The following is a 21536-nucleotide window of genomic DNA, read 5'->3' as shown; positions in this document are numbered from 1 at the left end:
CAAGAAACGGCGGGCGCGACCACGTGCCGTCGCGCAAAGTGCTTATTTCTGGCGGAGTAGCCCCGCCTCACTCCCTGCCGCGATGCTTGCCCCAACTTCCTCCGTTTCGCGCGCGAGAGAGCCGCAACCGTCAGTTCCCCTTGCGCCGGGTCGCGGAATACGCAGTTGCTGCCGGAGCCCGACGCCCCCCCCCCCCCCCCCCCATCCTCCCACGGCCTTTCGGCGACGGAAGACGGCGCGTTCTCGCTCCGCTTTCCTCCCTCGCGCGCGCCAGATTGAGCCGTGATCGTCCGTTCCCCTCTTGTGCTTTCACTCGCACATACAGCGTACGACGCGCGGCGACGCTATTATCGCCCTTGTACTTTATGCTGAACTTCACGGCGACGACGACGGCAAAAAATGCGTCGGAGTGTCCATATAATTGCTATTTCAATAAAAGTAATACAAACATGTATATGTATGCATATATCACCCTTGAAATTATGATTATGCAGAATGTAATTTTAGTTTTGGCTACCAGACGGACGCTGAAATGGCAAGACGAAAGGCTATCCGAGCTTTTCGTCGTCCGCTACAAGGAAAACGTCACCGAACAGAACCTCCGAAGCGCAGCCAGTTTTGTCTCAACGAAACTGCAGAATCGGGGTTCAGCGGCTATGGGTGTATCAAGAAAGCAAATCCATCCTTCTTATTAAAATACTAGATCAAATCAATCCTTCCCAAAAAACATTAACCATTATTTTGATAGCCCTGTCTGCTGTGGTTAATGTGTTCCAAAAAATTAAAAATTTAAATGCATCTGCATCATTTAAAAAATCATGTTTCAGGTTACTTATAAGACTGTGTGTTGGGGCGGAGAGAGAGGTCATATGATAGGTATGTTGCTATTAAAGGGGATCATTATTGGAAAATTTTGTGAGACACTGACTTGAAAGTGTGAAGTTGATAAATGACCAACCAGGGGTGCGATCGGAAATGGTTGTTCGGCGCGTTCGTTCGGTTACCGGCGCGCGCGATTGGCATACTCCGCGCGACGTCGCCAGTCGCGGGGCGCGGCCACGTTTTTGATGACGTCAAAATAACAACACACTCCTGTCGATCATCCTCCCACCGAGCATTCTGTCTGCTAGGCGCCGAACCCGGCGGGAGTTGGGAAGTTTGGAGCGATCATCGCTCGTCACGAGACCGGCTTCGCATGGCGCGTCTGGTGGATTGGATTGGATCCAAACGGTGGCTTCGGCAGCTGATTAGCACGTTCGGATCCAAGCCATAGTTTAATTCGAGAAAAATGGCGCTTGCGTTGGGAACTTCGGTGTTTGCGCTGGCGTTGCTTGAGGAGGAAGGAGAGCGGGTGGCATTGCGAAACGCGTTTGAAGAAATGGCAGAAAGCGAATTACGGCGTCGCTTTTGTTTCTCGAAACAAATAGTGCGCTGGCACCATCATCGGTGCCAGCGAGCTACTGGCATGTTGTTGCTGCCTCTGGAAGAGTGCGCCACTGCTCCCGTCTTTTTTTCTTCCTTTCTTTGTTCTCGCTGTGCGCGACACCACCTAGGGACGACACAGAGAAACTAATAGTTATGAATTGTAATATTCACACTTACTACTATTTGAAAACGTGTTTAAGCTTGAGAAAACAAAATTTAGATAAAGGAAATGATTGACTCTTCCAATGATTTCATTCATTGGAAGACGAGAAACATTTCGTTTTGTAGTATACTGTCTGCAAGCAGGCGATAAACGAGGGAAGTAAACTTCCGGGGAGTTTACCGCTTGCCGATTGGCTGCTCTCTCTGCCCCGTTCTCAGAAATTTTGCATACTGCCACTTTGTGACGTTGCAGCAACCGAACAGAACGAGTATCGAACAAAGATCTCCGATCGCGCCTCAGAGGACAATGAACGATGGATAATTGACAACGCATTTTATAAACTCCTTGTGCAGTAGCGGCACGAAACGGGCCTACATGCTTATACTGCATTCTGAAGTTATGCCACATGGCAACCCAAGCGCAATAAAAATGTTATACAAACACCAAGTTTTATCGCTTCGCAAAAGTGCATTGGTAGAAGTAATGCCGCGAACGGCGGAATCTCCTCGTTCATCGCATATACAAATAGGGTACTTTTTCGTGCTGCACTTGTAGCTGACGTCTCATTCGGAGCCCACTTTACTTTCAATCACAGAGCACCAACAGAACGAGCGGTTTAGCGCTGAACACTTTTTGTGTTTTTGACAGGCCACATTTTGCTATCTCTGAATGAACGATGCCGCGAGCGCATTTTTATGCGAAGCATACTAGCCGCACAACCACGCTCTTCCTTGCTGCGCCGCGCGCGGCCGCGTAGCTACCATATGACGTCATAACAGCTGCAAAAGCGGAGGCTCAACTCGTGCGCTCGCTTGCGGCCGCGTAGCTACATAGCCGGGTCTCAGCTCGTGCGCTCGCCTGCATGAGTTGTTTCTTCGTCTAGCCGAACCAAATATAGCCAAGCAACAGCAGTTCACCAGGCTAAACAGTGGTTCAACAACTAAAATAAAGGCTAGTATGCTTCGCATCCTGGGCTTAACCTTAGCTAAGCCACAGCCATTTTTTTTACTTGTTTCGTTTAAATTCATGTAACGACGATCGGAAGAGCTGGTCGCTAACGCAGAACAAAATTTTAGGTAAGCATTTTACGGGGAGTACGAAGGCAAATGAATAACGTCATCCGGGATACCACCCGACCATATTTGTTTCGCCTTATAGGGAAGCTGAACACATTAGAACTTTAATAAAAGTATTAATTGTCCCCATTACGCAAACTGCTTCGCTACGTGTGTAACAACAAGCTGATGACGGCTACGGCGACTCCGTGGCCGGACGGAAAAACAAAATTTAGAAGTAGCCCAGCGAGCGCAGCGTTTCAATGCAATGGGCACTTATCAAATGCGCTACGCGCCGAGACGCGCATATGTAACTCAGAGGAAAGAAATACTACGCGCATATGTAACTCGGAGGAAAGAAATACTTTGTGAAGTGCCTAGCAGATCACTTGTGGAGTGCTCGAGGTCGGGTAGATGATGTTTAACTCTTTCCGTGCCGCGCCCGTTGGGCGTCGTTAGCCCGCTAACGATGGTTTGAAACACCGCTTTCGAGACCTTCCGCGGCGCTCACGGACACACTGCGTCATAGGACGTGAAGGAGGAAAGCTATATCTTTTTTTTTTGTAGGCAGTTCGCTTGTTTCCCTACAGGCGTTAATTTTTTGAACGCACTTCGATGTTTCGCGATCATCAAAGAGGAGAGCAAAAATGGCCGCCTCCGGGAGCGGTGCGCGCGCATCGAAAGATTGCAGATCTCGTGATTTCGCTGCGTCTGCGGCTGATTTTATCGATGGATCGAGCAGCAGCGAGTCTGAGGATGCTGCCTCTTCGTCGGACTTTGAGGGCAGCGACGACGCGAGCCAACCCGGAACATCGGCGGCCGCAGCCCGGCACGCCAAACTGTAGTGCTTAAATTTTTGTGGGGCAATACCTGTTCAACGAAAAATTTTGATTTTTAGGAGGTATTGCCTATTAGACGGCAACAAATTTTGTGTATCTTACAATTTTTTTTACATTTCTTTCTAAGTAGATACAAGCATGTCTTAACAAACTTTCTTCAATTTTATCCCACAATTTTGATTTTGACAACTTATCATTTTTATGACATACGTCTCGTTAATAAAACATTTATGCGCTAAAAGTGCATTCATTCTGCTTTTTGTTTGTCTTACATAAAATATTGAGTGCAGTAGTTCCTTCAGAAAAAAAGATCTGGCGTAACCTACAAAAAGCACCTATTTTCCCCATGGTAGGGAAAGAAGCCATAATTTTGTGACAGTTGCCAAGTCTTCCGTTGGCTCAAAACATTACAGACTGTTTTGGATGTCGACATATCGGTGTGCTTCATTTGTGTGCTTAGCATTATTATTTTGCTAAATGTAGTGGAATAGGTCCTCGTTTGTAGAGGTAATAGGGTGCTGGGATAAATGGTGTCCAAAACATGGCGGCCTGGACACACTTACGGCTCTGCAATCACTTCCGGCATGTGCTGTCCACAAAAACACAGCCTTCGAGATTAGTTTTCATTACTCACAGGGAGCCGTCACTGGGGTGTGGATTTGGACACCACCTATTGGCATGCGAAGTAAGTTTGCGTGGCGTGCGATATATATATTTTTTCTTATCTACACCATAATTCTTCGCTGTAACGCTAAAATGTGCAACAAATCTGCCCGCTAGGTTCACATGCAAAAGTAATTCACTAGCTTCCACACTGTGGCAGCGAGTGATCTCTTCAATCGTTCACAGCTATGCAATTTCAGGTATTAGAAAATGGTCAGAGGGGATCGCTAGCTAAAACCGACGTAAAGAAAATATGTTACAGCATTATCGCTTATATCTTTGTGCCAATTACATTGGTGTCTTTGTGTAGAGGAAAAAAAAACATTGCTCAATCATGCGGGTATCGCGTGCACCGGGCTTCTCGCTCAGCATTCAGGGACACATAGCTCGGTAGTGCGTTTGTCGATCCGAGCAGAAGTGGTCGCGCTTGGGAGAGCTCGCTCAGCCATAGTAGGTATAATCCATCACACATCCACTCATCAGGAATCATACAAGGCCTTCAAGCGTGCAATTTTTGCAGAAATTTCAAGCTTGCTTTGTTATGGCGCCCCCACGTTCGACACGCAGGGTCCAGAAATGGCAAGACAAAGAGGGATGCCAAGTCGCGCCCAACCACCTTTGACCATGCACGGGGGACCGACTAGAAGCATCACAATTTAAACATGTAAGCTTTCTAATAGTTGCCATGCACTCTCTTTTGGTATCGTGTAGAGGAAAGAAGCCATTAGTTGTTCATGCCTATGTTGCGTGCGCAGGTGGCACTGCTGTCGCGTCACGCATGACGCAATAGGAGACAAAAATCTGCCTATCGAGCATGGCGTTCAGAGAGGCATACGGTTCTGCAGTACACTTGTCTATCCGAGCAGGAATGGACGCGTTTGAGCATACTACGCCATAGTGGGTATAATTTATCAAACTTAAAGTAGTGTTCATCAGGGGATAAAGCGCCTACAGGTGTGCAATATGTTGCACAAGTTTCATGCTTGAACAAAACGGCACGCTATCCCCAAACGGACGAGCAGGCGGGTGCGGGCAGCGCTGAAGTCAGTTCGATGGTGGAGGCACCTGGCGGACGCAACGTGCCTTATAAGCTAAGAACAGAGAGCCACAATGAGACGTATAATATATATACTTTTTATTCATTTCCAACAGTATTTTTTTTTCTGCAACTTATTTTCGTATCTGTTCATTGCGCATGTCTGATCAATCATGACAAAGCAACGAGACATGTGTACGCTTCAGGCGCGCCACGCACCAAGCTGCGCGGTTGCCAACTGAAAGAAACAAAGAATCCGACGTGGGACACTAGAGAAAAAAAATAAAAACTAACTCCGCTGACAGTATATCATGCACACTTATGTACACGGCAGGCACTGAATGAAAAGGAATTTACACACTTTTTTTATCATTTTCATTTTACCACCCGTCCACATGTATCAGTGTCACGCTGTCATGTCCAAACTGCTTACGTGTCCCAAGTTCTGCCGCGGTAGTAGGGAGTTTAAGAACCGCAGATACACGTAAACGAGGGTAGAAAACTGCAATACCGCAAGACGTACCATAGAACAGCAGTGCTGACGGCAACATTTTGCGATGTTGAAAACGCTTCTCTCAATAACTCCGCAATTCTAAAGCATCTGCGCCACGAGCGCCGCAGACGCTCCGTCTAAGGATCAATTGGCGAAGTCTACGCTGGTACGTCTCCGCTTCGCTAAACCTGCCCTATGTCTGCGTCGATAAGCAAAACCTGCAATACAACCCCCGCAATGAGAAATGTGTATAATTTGTGTACCCCCCCCCCCCCCCCCCCCAAGGTATGGCAACACTTCGGAGCAGGATAACAAATGAAATCAAACCATGTCGAAATGAAATGACACGGGAAAGTTCATATTAGTCGCAAAGATCTCGCTGGGCTTTCTACCGGAATACGAATCTCCTGTACGAAAAAAAAAAAAAAAGAAAACGATGGGTCGTACGTGCATAGTGCACGTACGACCCATCGTTTTCTTCGCAGGCGGACTGAAGAACTGCTGAGGTCGCATTTAAAATTCGTAAACTTTCTGGGCACCACGTAGAACAACAAACATCGCTCGCCGGCTTTTGGAGCAAGAAATTGTATTGCGCAAGGCAAGGACAACGTAGAAAGCACATTTGAAGCTGCTCAGAAAAGTCACGCGACACAGACCAATGCCGTCGTTTTCTTCCGCTTTATAAAATGAGCATGACCAAAACTACAAAGACAGCAAACAATAGCAGCGGGCTCCATGCCAACGTGAACGAAATTTTACAATGCTTCCAGTCATGTGACCCTGTTTAAAATTATCCCGCAAACGTGCCCCAACACGCCTTGTCAGGGGCAACTTGGGTAACCGAGTATCGTCGTCTGACGTGGTGTCCAGAATATTAAAAAATGCGCCTTTATGGTTTACGAGACTGCTGTGAGCGGGCAAATGAGATCTTTCACTTCCGCGGGATTTACACTCTAAAATGTGTTGCACCCATTGGTTCACCACAAAACTCGGTCAAATTTTGCACCCTTTGGGATACCAAGCTTCGACACCCTTTATGGCGCAATTATGTCACACAGCAAAAATTGTCGCCAATGTTGTGTGCAACTCTCCCTCCCACCCCCCATTTTTTTTTCTTTAATGCAACGTGCCCAGTACTTTTTTATCAGGAACGTCGTGCGGCTTTAAGCACTCCTTAGCGTTCCCAACAGAAAATTAAAAGGCGCATTGCGAGAACGTGCACACGACATTGATCACAACTATCGTAGCGAGACAAAAAAAGGGGGGGGAAGGGCGTACATCTTTTTTAGAGTGCACTGCTTAAAATGCAAGACCAAGAAACACCTCCATAGGTGTAACATTAAGAGGGTGGATAATGCAAGGTATTCCACGAGCGCTTCGCCCAACACAGCCTTCGACCGCACACCTAAGCCTAACGTTGACACAGTGCAGTACAGGAGCGCCACCTAGGCTGGGCAAGGCATAACTGGCAATAGCGTTTGCTAAGAACTCGCTACAATTTCGCATTCTCCTAGATAACTGAATATATGTAAGCCGAGGCAATGAAACATACCCAGTGTCGAGCTTCGCCTGCGACAGTTCTCCAGAGACCGATACTGAAAGAAGTTCGCCTGTGATGTCACGATGCAGGAAGGAGCGAACATGACTGGCTGGTACATCTATATAAGTAATCTGAGTTGGGCATTTATTAACTGTCCTAGATTATACGCAGATGTATTGTCTTAAATCAACAGGCAGAGGCGGCATTGTATAGTTGCAGAGTAGAGATCACGTTCCAAACGTGATGTCGAACCACCGCCATCAGTTTGCATTAAACTTGTTGCTTTAAAAAAAAAAAAAGAGAAAAAACCTAAGTTCAACTCAATTATGTCAGTGAAAAAATGACTTGCGTTTTTCAAGTACCTTATAAAATGTTGAGGAAGATCGCACAATTTCAGAAATTGAAGCGATACATTGCATTGAATCACCACAGATAAAGGGAAGGAAGTGGGAAGGAAAAGGCCACGCTCAGTAAAATAACAGATAATGCAACTTTTTAAATTGTACCTCATAGAGTTTTAAAATAAAGCAGCACAGTTTCAAGCTAACTTTGCGTAACCCAGTTGACCAACACTTGTAAACAGCAGTTTAACGTGCTGGTTGCTTTGCCTCGCCTAGATGGCGCTCAGGGGACAGTGCACGCTGCATGCAGACTTGTCGCATGTGCATTTGCAAACTGCAAAAAAGTCACTTGCAGAATTTAAACGTGCCCAATGCCACAGTTCGACCGATCACCTGCTTCGCTGCACACGGTTAGAAATCATGGGACAAGTACCATGTGGTCAAGAGCGCAATTTACCACCTTTTAGGGCATAGTCTTGGCACAAACGGTTATCGATATCATTCAATTATTTAATTTTTTTTGTCACCGCTATGCTCGCAATACTATTTCCTTTATTAAAATAGAAAGTTGGCATTGGTATACATGGTATCTGTCGTCATTTTGTTCGCACTGTTACCATTATGAATACCATTTCCTGCCTGAAACTCTGCGGGACTCTCAGAAACGAGCTCTTGAAGAGATGGTACGGCCGTGCAGCGTTACATAAGAGAAATGCACGCACAACAAATGGCCGCATATAGATTTTGAAGCAAGACTACACCCTAAAAGGTATAAAACGTAAGAGGAAGTACAGACGGTTGTGCCTCTGGTAGAGGATGTCACAAGCTCTCTCACTAGATTACGTCGACGAACTATGCAAATGCGGGGAAGTCGTGTGGAGCTTTTCAACTACAGATAAAAGAATTGGAGGGGAGAAAAAAAAGAACAGGTAACCAAACTTGCACAGTAGCGAAGTATGCAATTTATCATTGAAAACATCAGGATTTTTTTTTTTTTTTCTCACGGCGGGGGATTTACACAGCGCCTGTTTGGAACGTACCACGGCAGTGGCAGCTTCGAGGAGGGGCTCTCGATGCACGCTCTTACTCGAAATTTACCAGGCCACTGAGCACATGATAACAGGACAGTACAGTGGCGGTGCTTGGGTCGCATCCCTAGCCCTCCAAAGCTCTGGAGGCTGATAAGAACAGCTTTACAATCACTTCTTTATTGGGATAGTTTGCTTATTGGTTAACAAAGCTCTGGTATGATCACATGATCGCAAAAGATACACGTAACAAGATAAGCACCCTATGCTCCGCAATTATTCACGAGTGTCTATTCATGCCAGAACGCTAACCTAAAGCTCTTTGCATCACTGTCTCATGCTTTGAAGTGCCAGGCGGGGCTCTGACGAGAGTGACAAATGAGTACAACATTCTTATTTGCAAACGTCTGCTCAATGCTTGACAAGTAATTGGCCAAAAGGAGAAGTGAAACAAACACAGAATATGGATCACACTGTGTCACCAATGTCACAGGCAACACAGAGCATTGTCTGTAGACGTCGATGTTTTCAGATGCTGTGTTCATGACAAAGATGACAGATGAAAAGTCATCGGTGTCACGTTCACTTGCATTACTTCCCTCTTGCGCAGTTACTTGCCCAGAGTAAGCAAATGTCACTTGGCTCAGCAACCAGCAGACATCCAAGCACTCCCCACTACATTGCCTTGCAACAGTGCTGGCTACCACATGTGCAGTAACTAACCTTCAACAACTGCAGTGAGACATGAATCGAAACACACACTACAGCATGCTTCCGGAGCAGCATTCACGCAACCACATTTTTTTTTTTTCGAGAGCATGCAGACATCTAGCCCAATATGTAATGAAACTGCATGCACGGTTTCTTCTTACACCCTACGGAAAACTTGGAGAGCACTCAGGATTTCCTAGCAAGCTGCTGGTGGTATACCCTCCTCCTAAATGGCAGTGTAATGAATGAAATGACAAAGGAATACATACATGGCTGTTAAGACCAGTCCTGTTTCAAATACCACAGTCTACGTGCTAGACCCAATAAATGACCTCGACTGGCCAATGCAGTTTTCCTGAAGACTAGTTGTACAAGACAGCTTCTCGTTAGCAAAACATAGCCATGCAGACTAAATCACTACGTCTGGGGAAAGCTGCATATCTTGAGCTTGAAAAGCAACTTAGAACGCTGCTTACGAACCTAACCGAAGTCCAGCTGGGTGATGCTGGACAGACGAATGAGTGAAAAAAGAAAATCCCCGCCCCATAGAAGTTTCCAAGCATGACGTGGTGGCAATGTCAGGGTTCTGAAGGAGTGACAGGTGATTCTATTCATGTTCACAGATATGTACAGTGAATGTTGCCCTAAAAGAATTCTTAAAGATTAAAATAATAACATCGAAGTGTTCTGGTGTTACACATACATGAGTTGACAGATAAAAGAGGTACATCGACATCGGAACGAAAATCAATATGTGAAGGAACAACGCAGTATTGCTGTGGGAAATTTTTTGTGGGGCTACAACACCAAAAAATGCAAATGTTTGAGAAGTCTTATGTTTGTATAATCACCTAGACAATGGCAAACAACCAAATAACTTTCACCAACTTACGCAACGCCAATTCTAGTGCATCGCTGTAAAGCTTCGGTTTTAATAACAGTAAAATGTCTCTCAACCTTGTCTTCAACATTGGGCACTGTTCATAAACAAGGCTAGACACTATTGCTAATGCTTGCTGTGCAAGCTTTGGTTTATCTCACACAGTCCAACAGCTTGCCCACAAATTCCAGTGCCACCATGAATGCGCAGTGCGTAGAACATGCCCGGCAGTGCACGCTTCTGCAAACATGCATCCGTACAATGTTATGACATGCTTCGTTGCCGAGTTTATATGCAATGGTACTGGACTGGCTGCAGTTGAAACAACTTCAGCTTGCCACATTCTCTGCGAATCACACATGCTACATAACCCATGCCTAACTACAGGTGTCTTTCACAAGTGAAAGACGATAACCCATCACAGCTGCCTATCACTTCATGTACAAAAACAAAAGGAGAAAAACCTGCAAAGCCCATCCCACTGATGAAAAGCACTACGGGAGCTTCAAATACGGAAGGACCGTTGGTTGACAAGAAATTTTTACGCTGTTGTGAGCCACGAGCAGGAACAAATAGCGATGAACAAAGAATTTCGTTTCTGCCAATTAGCACAAGCGTGCATAGAGGATCGTCAGTCATCCACACACAAACACTGAGTGGGCCAAGCTGGACGACAGCAGCAAATCACAACTTATAACCTCCAACTGCTGCCCACACATCGTTTGAAACTGTAGTCTCAGTGCAATACATCAGTGAATGGCAGTAGACACTCTGCAATTAGCCCAGAACCTTCCAAATGACCTCCATGCCATCAAACCAGTGCCATCAACAATTATACTGTAAAGTAAGGAGAATATTTCAAATGACACATTTGCCTGATGTTGCGCTCACTAATTCTCATGCTGCGTGTGCTCTTATCTCAGGGTGAATTCTACCGGTCGCTCTGAAGCGCGTTCAAACTACTTGAGACAAAGAATGTGCTTTCTCAGTTCAGAACAGACTGAAGTTTTTGGTTGCTTGTTTGGGATCAATTCGATCTGCAGTGGTTTGATACTTGATGTACGGATTTACAGATACTTGATGTACGGACACTTGATCTACAGAAACCTGAAGTTTCAACACACTTGAATTTATTCTGGATGCACCTAACTTCCACTGCGATTTGGCAACGAGCATTTTACCTTTGATAGACTTTGATTTGCGATATTTGAGCACTCTCCAAATGCTCATTTGTGGATTCAAAGAAACCTGTCCAGAACGTCCAGTGGAATTCACCATGAGTCAATCTTGCAGTGGGCAACTGAGTACCACCACGTACCAACTATAGTACAAAATAAATACGCTGCTGCTGATCATGCGAGAAAGTTGAACCAATGCCGTTTCACTATGTCCAAACATCAATTACCAGAAGCCTACTGCACACACTGTTTGCAAGCACATGGCCTTCAAGCATTTACACAAGCACGACAATGCGGAAAACCAGGGAAGTCACGCACTCGAGCTAGACAAGGCAAACTGCAGAGGAGGTTAATCAGCATGATCACTGGCCAACACATCCGGTAAACCAAACCTTTCATAAAACCCAACTATCCGTTTCCAAGTCAAGCCTCTAGCACAATACGGGGTAACTGCGACACACGATATTATAGAAAACAATGTCAAAAGCACATGCACCAGTGCAGTCACAATAACGCACAAGTGTTGAATGTCCCTTGTATGTGAATGCCAGAACTGCTGCAAACCATTAAATATATGCAGAAACCCCTGTTGTCAGCTCTGGAAAAAAGTCCCAACACTGGCTGCAGCATTGCTCGACGCCAGCCGCAAGAAACCGCTCGAGGCTATTTGTACTCCGTGGTTGATAATATTGCTCTGCCCATTTGCGAGGGTCACAAATTACGGGCCCACTGACCAAGCCGCTGTCGCAAGCCCCCCCCCTGGCAGTGGTAAAACTTAGGCCTGAAGTTAAAAAAACTCAAGCCTTCTTACCAAGACAAAAAAAAATATATTTATCTGAAGACTTCCTTCTTTTTGTGGCTACTGTCCACGAGTCAGACTGGGCTGAAAAGTTTAAGCGAGATCTCTCATGGGCCTGAAATGGAGGGGTGTGCGGCAGCATTAAAACACACAATAACAGTGTGTGCCTTTGAATACCAGCAACACTCAGTAGTTGGCTATTAGGAAATTGTTTCCCAATTCTCAGGCTATGCAATCTTTTGTGGCTGAAAGTGCTAAGCTTTCCCAAGCAGCAGCAACCCACTTTCGTCTAAGAAAAATATATATTTATTTTTTCTATTGTAATCAAGCTTTGCATATCTGTACGCGCGGCATGCGTCGATTCCCTTTCATTTTCACCACAGCAGTTAGCAATATTTGGCTTCATAAACTTTAATTTCCTGATGGGGACTTCTTTAAGTAGGAAAAAGAAAACATTGTAAAGCCATGTGAACGTGCTCAGTCTCGCCAAGTCCCACCGGTTTTGCAAAACAGCCCTAGTTTTGACGTGCCCCTGTTACCCGTGTTGAGTTAAGGAGGTATTTCCTGAGAAGGCTGTCCGTGAACACGCAAAAGCTATGAATGAAAAAAAATGGGGAGGGGGAGAGAGAGGACAAACGAATGCGGTGGCTTCATGTGATGCAAGTCGAGGACTATCAGAAACACAATTTCATAGCTGACAGTTTGTTGAAAGGCTCCGCTGTCTTGTGCCAGGAAAGGGCCATGAAGTTTTCTTCGAAAACTGGTCACCATGCTTCATTGCAACACAGAGGCTGCGGCAGAGAAGAGCTAGACAAGTTTGGGGGTCACAATTTCGTGCTTCGTGACAACACTGTGTCCGAGAACTATGAACCAAAGGTTTGAAAGTGCAATTCACAAGCTTGTCAAGACAGGAATGAAGAGAGAGCCTGTGTTTTAAAGCTGCGAGTTTGAGCAGGAAGATTTTTTTAGGGGGGAGAGGGGGAGAGAGGGTGTACAAGAGTTAAGTGAGGGTAACTGTGGTTGCTGTAACTCTGTTACTGTAACTATCCTTGTTGATCACACAGAGTCTTTAATTGATAAGGTTGGAAGCACTGGACACAGACGGCTAAAAAGAAAAGGGTGGCTTTGCATGCAAGATGTGCTGAAAGTCTTGCATAAGGCAAGATACAGCATCAAATTTCCGACTATGGCATTGCCGCCACAGCAATAAGCACATGCCCTACTTCCAAGGGTGCAGTCATTCACAACAGGGTGTAAGGTGCAGTATGCACCCACAAAGGGTGCAACACCCTCTGGTGTGGAACCGAACACTTTACCTCCCCTGGGATGCGACTGTCCCCTGAAGTGCAACATCATCCTCAGTTAAGGTACACTTTTTTTTTTCGCAAAGAAAGTGCTTGTGCGATTAAAAATGTCCGCCTTTCAGGATGTGTTTTAATACACAATAATTGTGACAAAACGTGTGCATTTCCTCTCTAATGTTGTGCCCCCGTTACTTTCCTGTCGAAAACACAGCGGGATGCTCAAATGCGCATGGTGTTTTCGATAGTAAAGTACTGGACACACAACATTAAAGAATGAAAATGCACATAAGATTTGTGACGAACAGTGACACCTGACAAACTTGCCCTATAAAGGGTAATTTTTGAGGTCTAACTGCACTCTAGGATAGGGTTCTTTATTTTTTTGGTAAGTGCTTACAATTGTCAAAGTTGAAGACCCTATTGAAAAATTCTGTCAACAATGAGAGTTATTTTTGATGGTGTGCACCTGGTAAGGAAAGTTATGGGACACAGAAATGCATATGGCCCACACGACACCAAATTGCCTGATATGAAACAGACTCTTCTGTTACCGCTAGAAATGTGCTCATTGTTGGCACTTTCATTTGTTAATATTTTCTTTAAAGATGTAGTCTACTGTGATGCACAAAATTATAGCCTGGTCACTGGTGTTCTTAATTGATGTAAAGCAGCAATAACTGGTTAGACAGCTATTGAGAATTTCTATGTGAAACTTAAAAGAAACACTTCAAGGAACACGAATTAAAGTAATAATTTGCTATTCTTAGTATAAGTATTGAGAGTAAACAAAAATCTGAACTATAGAAAATAAGCGCCTGATTCCAGGTCTCCAACTTTTGCAAGTTAGATCACTCAAAAAAATTGTTATGGGGATTCGCTGGCACCAATACTAGCCATGGCAATGCCCACGGCAAAGCCTACGGTATGTGGGAAAGCGACAGCTGCGCAAATGTGAAAATGGGCTAGTTCCTATCGAACAGGGAGCATTTGTTTTTACTCTTTGCAGAGCCAGCTGGTTTGTTTTTTATGCTGCATTTGTTAGGCTCGCGAAGAAATGGTTGTCAGGCCAGGAAGCATGCAGAAGGCTCCTCATACTTGATTATTGCGTTCGATCAGCTTTCCCGTGCAAGAGACATGGTATAGTGTGCATTCAACTAGCCCTGGAGCATCCACATGCTTTGTTCAGTTCCTGTAGGGTGCTGTACAGTAATGCGAAGCATTGCAAAACATTGTAAAGTAATGAGTAAGGCCACTTGCACAGACGGTGTTCAAAACGTAAGAGTTAAACTGCTGGTCAAGCATCGGTCAAAGGTCAGTCTGAAATGGACTGCATGCTCTTGTGTGAGTGGAAACTTCACACGACGAGATAAGAGTGCTCATAATAACTTGTACATATCCTGTCAAAGCGCTGGTGGATAAAAGCAAACCACGGTGGGAAAAATAAACTTGTGCTTGATATTACTCGTCGAAATATCATACATTATTGTACAATATTGTACAATATCGAAATAACACACACTCTTGACCATCTAGTGTTATTCGAGACATCACAGCTCATACATTGGATCGGAAAACTGACAACCCGAAAGAAGTGTGCGTCTTCACTGCTGCTGTCACTTAAAAAGTATGTTGCCAAGTTGACCAAAGGGCAAATTTTTTCGCGTTTTCATCGAAAAAGTGTTAGGGGCACTGGAGGCTAGTTTAGACGATACCTCCAGTCAAAGTCTCATTTCTTTCCAGACTCCCCAATCTGCCAAAAATTGTCATATCTGAAAAATATTTAAAGCTCAGTCGTCATATCAGACGGTGCATGATGTTGCTAGTAGGAGAATTGCAACAGAAATGTTTAACAATGCATAAAAAAACTCCATCAAATTAATCGATTTCTACAATAGTGCGGCAACAAGAAGAGTCCAGGAAATGCACCCAACACTAGTGGCATTTATTGCTGTGGGACAAATTTATACCCTAACTGAGGTACAACTTCAGACTTTTCACAATAATTACATCCCAAGAAGTGTAGTGGGAGCTTCCTCTCTCGTGTTGTATGCACAGTGCATTTATGTCGGGAACTACAAGGTTGCGTGATGTTCCTGACGGACAAACAAGAGTGTGCATTCTTTGACGTTTCCATAACCTAAAGGTTTGCTCACAATTTCAGGTTATCTTTATAGTAGGCAGCCCAGCCAGGCACTGTGTGATCAACAACAAAAGGTACAGTCCCAGGCACCAAAAATTGCAATGCATGCTAACAGAAGTTTGTACCAACGCCATGCTGTGAGACAAAGAATGGCTGTCGAGAACAGAATCAACTTAGCATCACTGAAATTTGAAATAAGGAAACAACAAACTAAAAAAAAAATGCCCAACTTTTTATATGAGCAGTGTGCTGCATAACTTGAAGCCGCTGACCCACACTTAAGTCCAGATTGCAGTGCGTCAATGAGTGTGCCCAGAGGTCCACAGAAGAACAGTGGAAAACAATGAGAACAGTGCTTTCAAAGACTGCATATAAGAAAAAGATGCACATAAAAATCCTTCAACAAAGATAAAAAGAAGCTCATAACAGCAGTGACAGGTCAAATGTAGTTTTGCCGAAACGGCAGAAGCCCAGCCTACTGTAAATCGCCCATTTTGCAGTAGCACTATTTTTCTCGAATTCATTACACGTAGAAATTAATGAATAGCTTGAGAATGCTACATCTCGAGAGACAACACCACGACCACACGGGGCGTGCAAATCAAAAGACTGTTGTTTGTGAAAAGTGTTCAGAGTATCGATTGTTTAGAAATGACAGGCCCTTCACGAAAACTGTGAGTTAGCTCCTCGTGGCTTGGGAAAGCTGCGTTGCTTACAGTGGCCACGCAGAACTGGATAGCCATTTATGCTGTCGGAAATGTCACTTTATAAACGCCCTGCGAGGAAAAACAGCGAGATCTACTTGCAAACCTCTTCCTAGTGTGCTTCCCTTCCCCCCACTCTCTACAGACAAAGAATCAATGGCAGTTGCAGCCAGTCAACCATCGAACGACGAGCGACAAAACGCGAGTGTGTGAGCGTGACATTCTACAAAGTGCCGACAGGTGCCATCCCTGGCGCTATCATGCGCGGGCTTTCTAGCGCCTAGCTTGCCCGCAATGGAAAATGAATGCGATGAGCGACTGGATAAAAACGCACGAAGCTAGCAAGAACTGCGCAAAAATGCAAACCTACATGTGCCTCCGTTTCAATCTGGAGGCACCCATTCCACTACCGACAACCTCCACCTTCCCCCCCACAATCCTAGGACTCTCAATTCAATGCAAGGAGCAACGAACATAAACAAGCAGAAAAACAGCGTCAGGGGAAAAAAAAATGCCTTGCCCACTTTGCTTACAAGGCAAACTGGGGACAAAAGAGTCAGAAGTTCAACAAGGTTGCCTGTAATGTATTGGCACTCAAAAAATGGGAGGTGTGCCTTCCCGAAACGCTCTTTGACGTGGCTGTCTCTAAGACATAAAATTTGCACCACGACAGAGCAGGTTTGTTGAAAATGGTCAAAGGGTCAACACAGAAATGCAAACAAAAGGTGTGACAGTCAACAGCAGCAAACAACAAAATAATCTGTCTCTATTAAAAAAAGAAGAAAAAAAAGAACGACACGATGGCTGCAACAGAAACATGGCTAGAAAGAAAGAAAAGGAAAAGGAAAACATGTGCACAGATGCTTGCGTGATGGAAAGGGCCAGGAACTAAAATGCACGGTACGGCGCAACAGTTCCGTCGTAAGGTACGCTGCAGTGGCAAGTCAAGACGTTGCATTCCAGTACGTAATGCGGCGAGGCAAAGTCCAAGCACGGCACGCCCTTGTGTGTCCTGGCATCGGTCAATCTCACAGGTCGTGCCGCCCGCATTGGCATCCTCGAGTCCCCAGCACACCCACTGTCAGCGGCTGGAGGCCTCTCGCGAGGAATCTCAATGAATCGCAAACGCCGTCTGCAGCTTCGAACATCCGCTTCTCTGGCTGTCGTCAGCAGTCTTCACTGCACACCACGCTGGGCCCATGCTTTGATTTCTGTCTCCATCAAACAAGACTGTCCCAACCGCACATGGTCAAAGGTCTTGCTGTGCTGCTCTGTTTCGGACACATTAAAATGCGTAGGAGAATTGCCAATGCACAGATTGTTAACAATCAGTTTAGTGAGTCCTTTAGTACAACTTCAACTGGCCCAACTGCTAGTACTACCTCGACAATTCAGCGCATACTGCAGGGGACGGTCGTCACAGGGGCTGAAATCAGAGCATGGACCTCAGTTGCAGCATAGGACCAAAGCAATGGCGGCAATGGCTTGTCCCGCTGGTGTTCGCCTCAACGTGAAGAGGTGTGCATGAAGTGTGCACATTGGCAACTCGGTGCGACAGAGTTCAACTGACCTGCTGCTGAACAGACAACGCCACGCCTCGCTGGTGCATCGGCGGAGGTGACGTCACCCCATCTGAACAACTCCGTACGATGCGGCACACTGCCAATTCCTCTTGCTGATGACTTGACCTCGCCTCTCTCCCCCTCTCGATGCAGTCCTCCGTACAATCACACACGCACATGTACACTATTCCAAGCACACGGCACCACATTTCCAACCACAACATGTAACAATTGTTTTCGGCAACATTAACAGTCAACAAAACAAGGCTTTCCACACCTAAAACAACAAAGTTCCCAGCCCCCAAACACAACGTGGCAAAAAAACCAAACTGTACTCTTGGCGTACAGCAAAGAGCGTGAAACAATGACCTAACAGCAAAAGTTGACTGGCACTCAACCAATTACGTCCTAAAATAGTTCATCTGTGGTGCTTCACCATCTATAGCTGTATGGTGCAAAGCAGGTCTTAGCACTAATGCAAGAAACGGCCCATACACTTCTACTTTGGGGTACATTTCGAAGACTTTCACTAGGTGCTCACTCTAGAGTGCGAACGCTACAGCAGTGATGAGGTGCCCGCTCCATAAGGGTGTCCTAACAAGCTGTCCTAGAGAGACTGATCCTCTAATACTACCCAGGATTCACTGACTACAGCCCTTCGTATAGCCTCAACGAGGAACTGTTGCGAGCTGCTGCCGGTAGAAAGCACTGGCTGCTGTCGATGTTGTTGAAATCTGAGGCCCGCAACACAAATGCAGGCCCGGCGCAATCACTATGGCCAGTGCTGTATCCCATTGTGCTGGCATGGTTTCTGCAGTTTCCAAGCACTGTAGCTGGACATGGAATAAATCTTCTGTGAAACACGCACCTTTCAAGTGTGCAGTCCTCAAGTATCTGTTTCAAAGCTAATGCCAATGGTTAGGTGTTGTTGAGCCTTGACTAAGGTGACAGAAAAAGTACAAGCCGTTTTGATCGCATCAGGAAGGAGCATGAATGACTCAAGGCTCACAGGTGGCACAACCTTGCGAACTTGCATGCCCAATCGGTTGGAAAAGGGGGTCCTGAACACGTCAATCACAATACTCTGCTGGCTGATGACGTGGCAGTGAATATCGCGCCAGACGCAACTTCAGCCTGGCAAGAACTTGCCAAGCCACTGCAGCTAGCCAACCAGTTCTCGCATGATGGATTGGTGAACACACCTCATCGTCTACACACTCAAGCTAGCACGAGAAATCACAACAAAGCCCCTTGCTGACTAGCAACGTGAATGTTAAATAGAACTTAGCATGGCCTGATTACAGACGTTTGCGAAGTGCCTTACAACTATTTAAAGCTACCCCATTCGGTGTCCCCTAATGTTGCGCGCACGTTGCAAACTCCGAAACTTGCCATTCCAGACAGCGAACTTTCTCTTCGACCTGCACAATCAACGTGCCAGACACGATGCCCGGCCAGCAGCACAAACAGTCTCTCGTGAGCTAGCACTCTGGGACACGAGCTTGCCCTGGCGCACTGCCGGCTAAACACTGGCTGATGCACGATGTCATGCCGTGCCAGGCAGACAAGCTAGCTGCCTCAATCGGGCTCGCCTTCCCTCGACTACCAAATTCTAAGCTATGCCTCAATGACGGGAATCGACTCCTACACGCAGAATTCTCTCTAGTCTGCGAGCCAGGTGCTACCCACGGCCACCACGTCAGTCAAGACAAAAGCTCTCTGCCAAACGTCTCGGCAGCAGAAGCAGCGGCTCACAGTGGCTTCCGAGGAGCCACTAGCAATCGGCTATGACAGACTGGCGACTTCCTCTGCATTACATGGCTCCACTATCTGCTTTCTCTCTCATTCCGTGCAGTAGACAAACAGCTGCAGAAGAGAGTCTAACTGCCACAAGTTGCACCAAAGCAGCTGCGCATCCCGACGGCTTCGCACCGAACTCATCTCTGGTTTGCACCAACCCGAACCAGCAGAAGTCGAGCAATGTCGTCACTAAGCCTGCATAACACCACCGGGGGCACGAAAGACTGACAAACGCAACAGTGGTCTGCCAGATCACGCACAAGCGCAGCTGCTTCGGCACATCCCCCGACATGCCATGTGCAACCTCAAGCTTCAGCAGTAGTGCACGAAAGTAGAGAAGCAGCGTGCACGCACGATGGGCCTCCTACTCCTCCTGCCAGCTCCCTGCCAAAGGATGGCAGCGAAGAGGTTAGCACACAACGTAGCCTCTGCAACACTGTACAGAACTAAGGAGACGGTGCACGGGTGCATCACTGAGTGACACAGGGCACACTCCCTGCCGGCCACCAACGCATCTTCCTGCCAAAATGAAGAGTGCCACCGTGCGCACGTGCTCACCGCACCAGCGAGTGCGACTCGAGCATCTCGACAAACAGCTTGTTCATGGGCACCGTGCCGTCCCTGCGGACACCATTCCAGAAGCGGCGCACCACCGTGTCCAGCTGCCGCAGCAAGGGCAGGCACATGAGCAGCTGACTCGAGTGAGAGGCTACCGCCGTCGCGGAGGCCAGCTGCTGAGCGGCCGCACTGTTGCCGTTGGCTGTGGTGGTGGTGGTGGTCGTCGACACGGGCGTTGAGGTGGGAGAAGAGGCTGACCCCGATGAGGATGAGGAGGCTGTGGAAGAAGTGCGCTGCGCAGCCACACAGTCATGCAGGCCCTGGAGGACAGCATCGCGCAGCTTGTGCACCGAGGACGCATCCTCGAGATGGATGTCTGCACAGGAGAAAGGCAATAAAATTCACGCTTAGAATGTACAAGTCTGTGATGCAGTACAGTGCCCATTACAACGATAATCCAACACATTTCCAGCACTTCAGGGGGGAAAAATACAATTTCTTGTTTAACCTTAAACGCTTGGAACATATTGGATGTCCAATTTCCAACTAGCCCAGCTTTCTGCATTAACCCTTACAGTGCTTTTCTTTTACGGATGTGACCCACTCCCGGCATCGAGTTTCTTAGATCGCATCTCTTAGGCACCCGATCCTGCATTGAGCACCAGCGTGCCTCGGCATCGTGCCTTGGCGTAACCGAGCACATGAGCACAGCAAAGGATGAAAGAGCAAATGCGGATTGCAGCGGGGGATGAAATACGGCGAGAGTGAAGAGAGTGCGATGAGGAAAGCAGAGGAGGAGGGTGCGGCGGAAGCATGAAGAGGAAAGCGGAAGAAGCCACCTTGAAGCGCCACCAGATGGCGCTTACGTCAGTGCATCCATGGGGTAAAGAAAGAAAATGCACCAGAAAGCTCGCCTTTGCGCATGACGTTCGCCGCAAGCATTTCTCGGTAAAGGTTACAGTTGCATAAGTTGCAGTTGCTGGGAAGCGACGACTGTGTGGCCAGTCTATATATAGCAAGTGCATCATGGCTCTGCCAGACGGTGTGGTGATCGGTGCAATGAGTCGATATATCGTGAAATGAAAACACGTACACAGCTGCGCTAAAATTTCGCATTAGGGAGTATCATAATTGTCGGCGATTTCTTTTTTTGCGGATATTATAAAACAAGTACGACAATTACTTTTTTGTTGTGCAAAATTAAAGATGATATGGATAATGGCAAATGCTTTCCCGGTGTGGTCCTCGCATTCCCATCTGACAGAAAAACTGTCACAAGGAACATAACGGGAGAGAAATGCGGCAATGTACCGGTAC

At 46.4% G+C, this 21536-nt stretch overlaps 1 protein-coding gene across 1 annotated transcript in view; it reads right to left on the bottom strand.

The window, feature by feature from the left end:
• Positions 1-5263: 5263 nt before the first annotated feature.
• Positions 5264-21536, bottom strand: part of LOC126546264 (steroid hormone receptor ERR1-like) — a 154401-nt gene continuing 138128 nt past the window's right edge. Inside the window, exon 9 of the mRNA XM_050194417.3 lies at positions 5264-20595. Coding sequence (XP_050050374.1) covers positions 20216-20595 — 380 coding nt within the window. The 3' untranslated portion in view covers positions 5264-20215. The remainder of the gene's footprint in view (positions 20596-21536) is intronic.

This window comes from Dermacentor andersoni, chromosome 10, assembly GCF_023375885.2.
Source record: "Dermacentor andersoni chromosome 10, qqDerAnde1_hic_scaffold, whole genome shotgun sequence".
Lineage (NCBI taxonomy): Eukaryota > Metazoa > Arthropoda > Arachnida > Ixodida > Ixodidae > Dermacentor > Dermacentor andersoni.
This window is presented reverse-complemented; position numbering and strand designations above follow the sequence as displayed.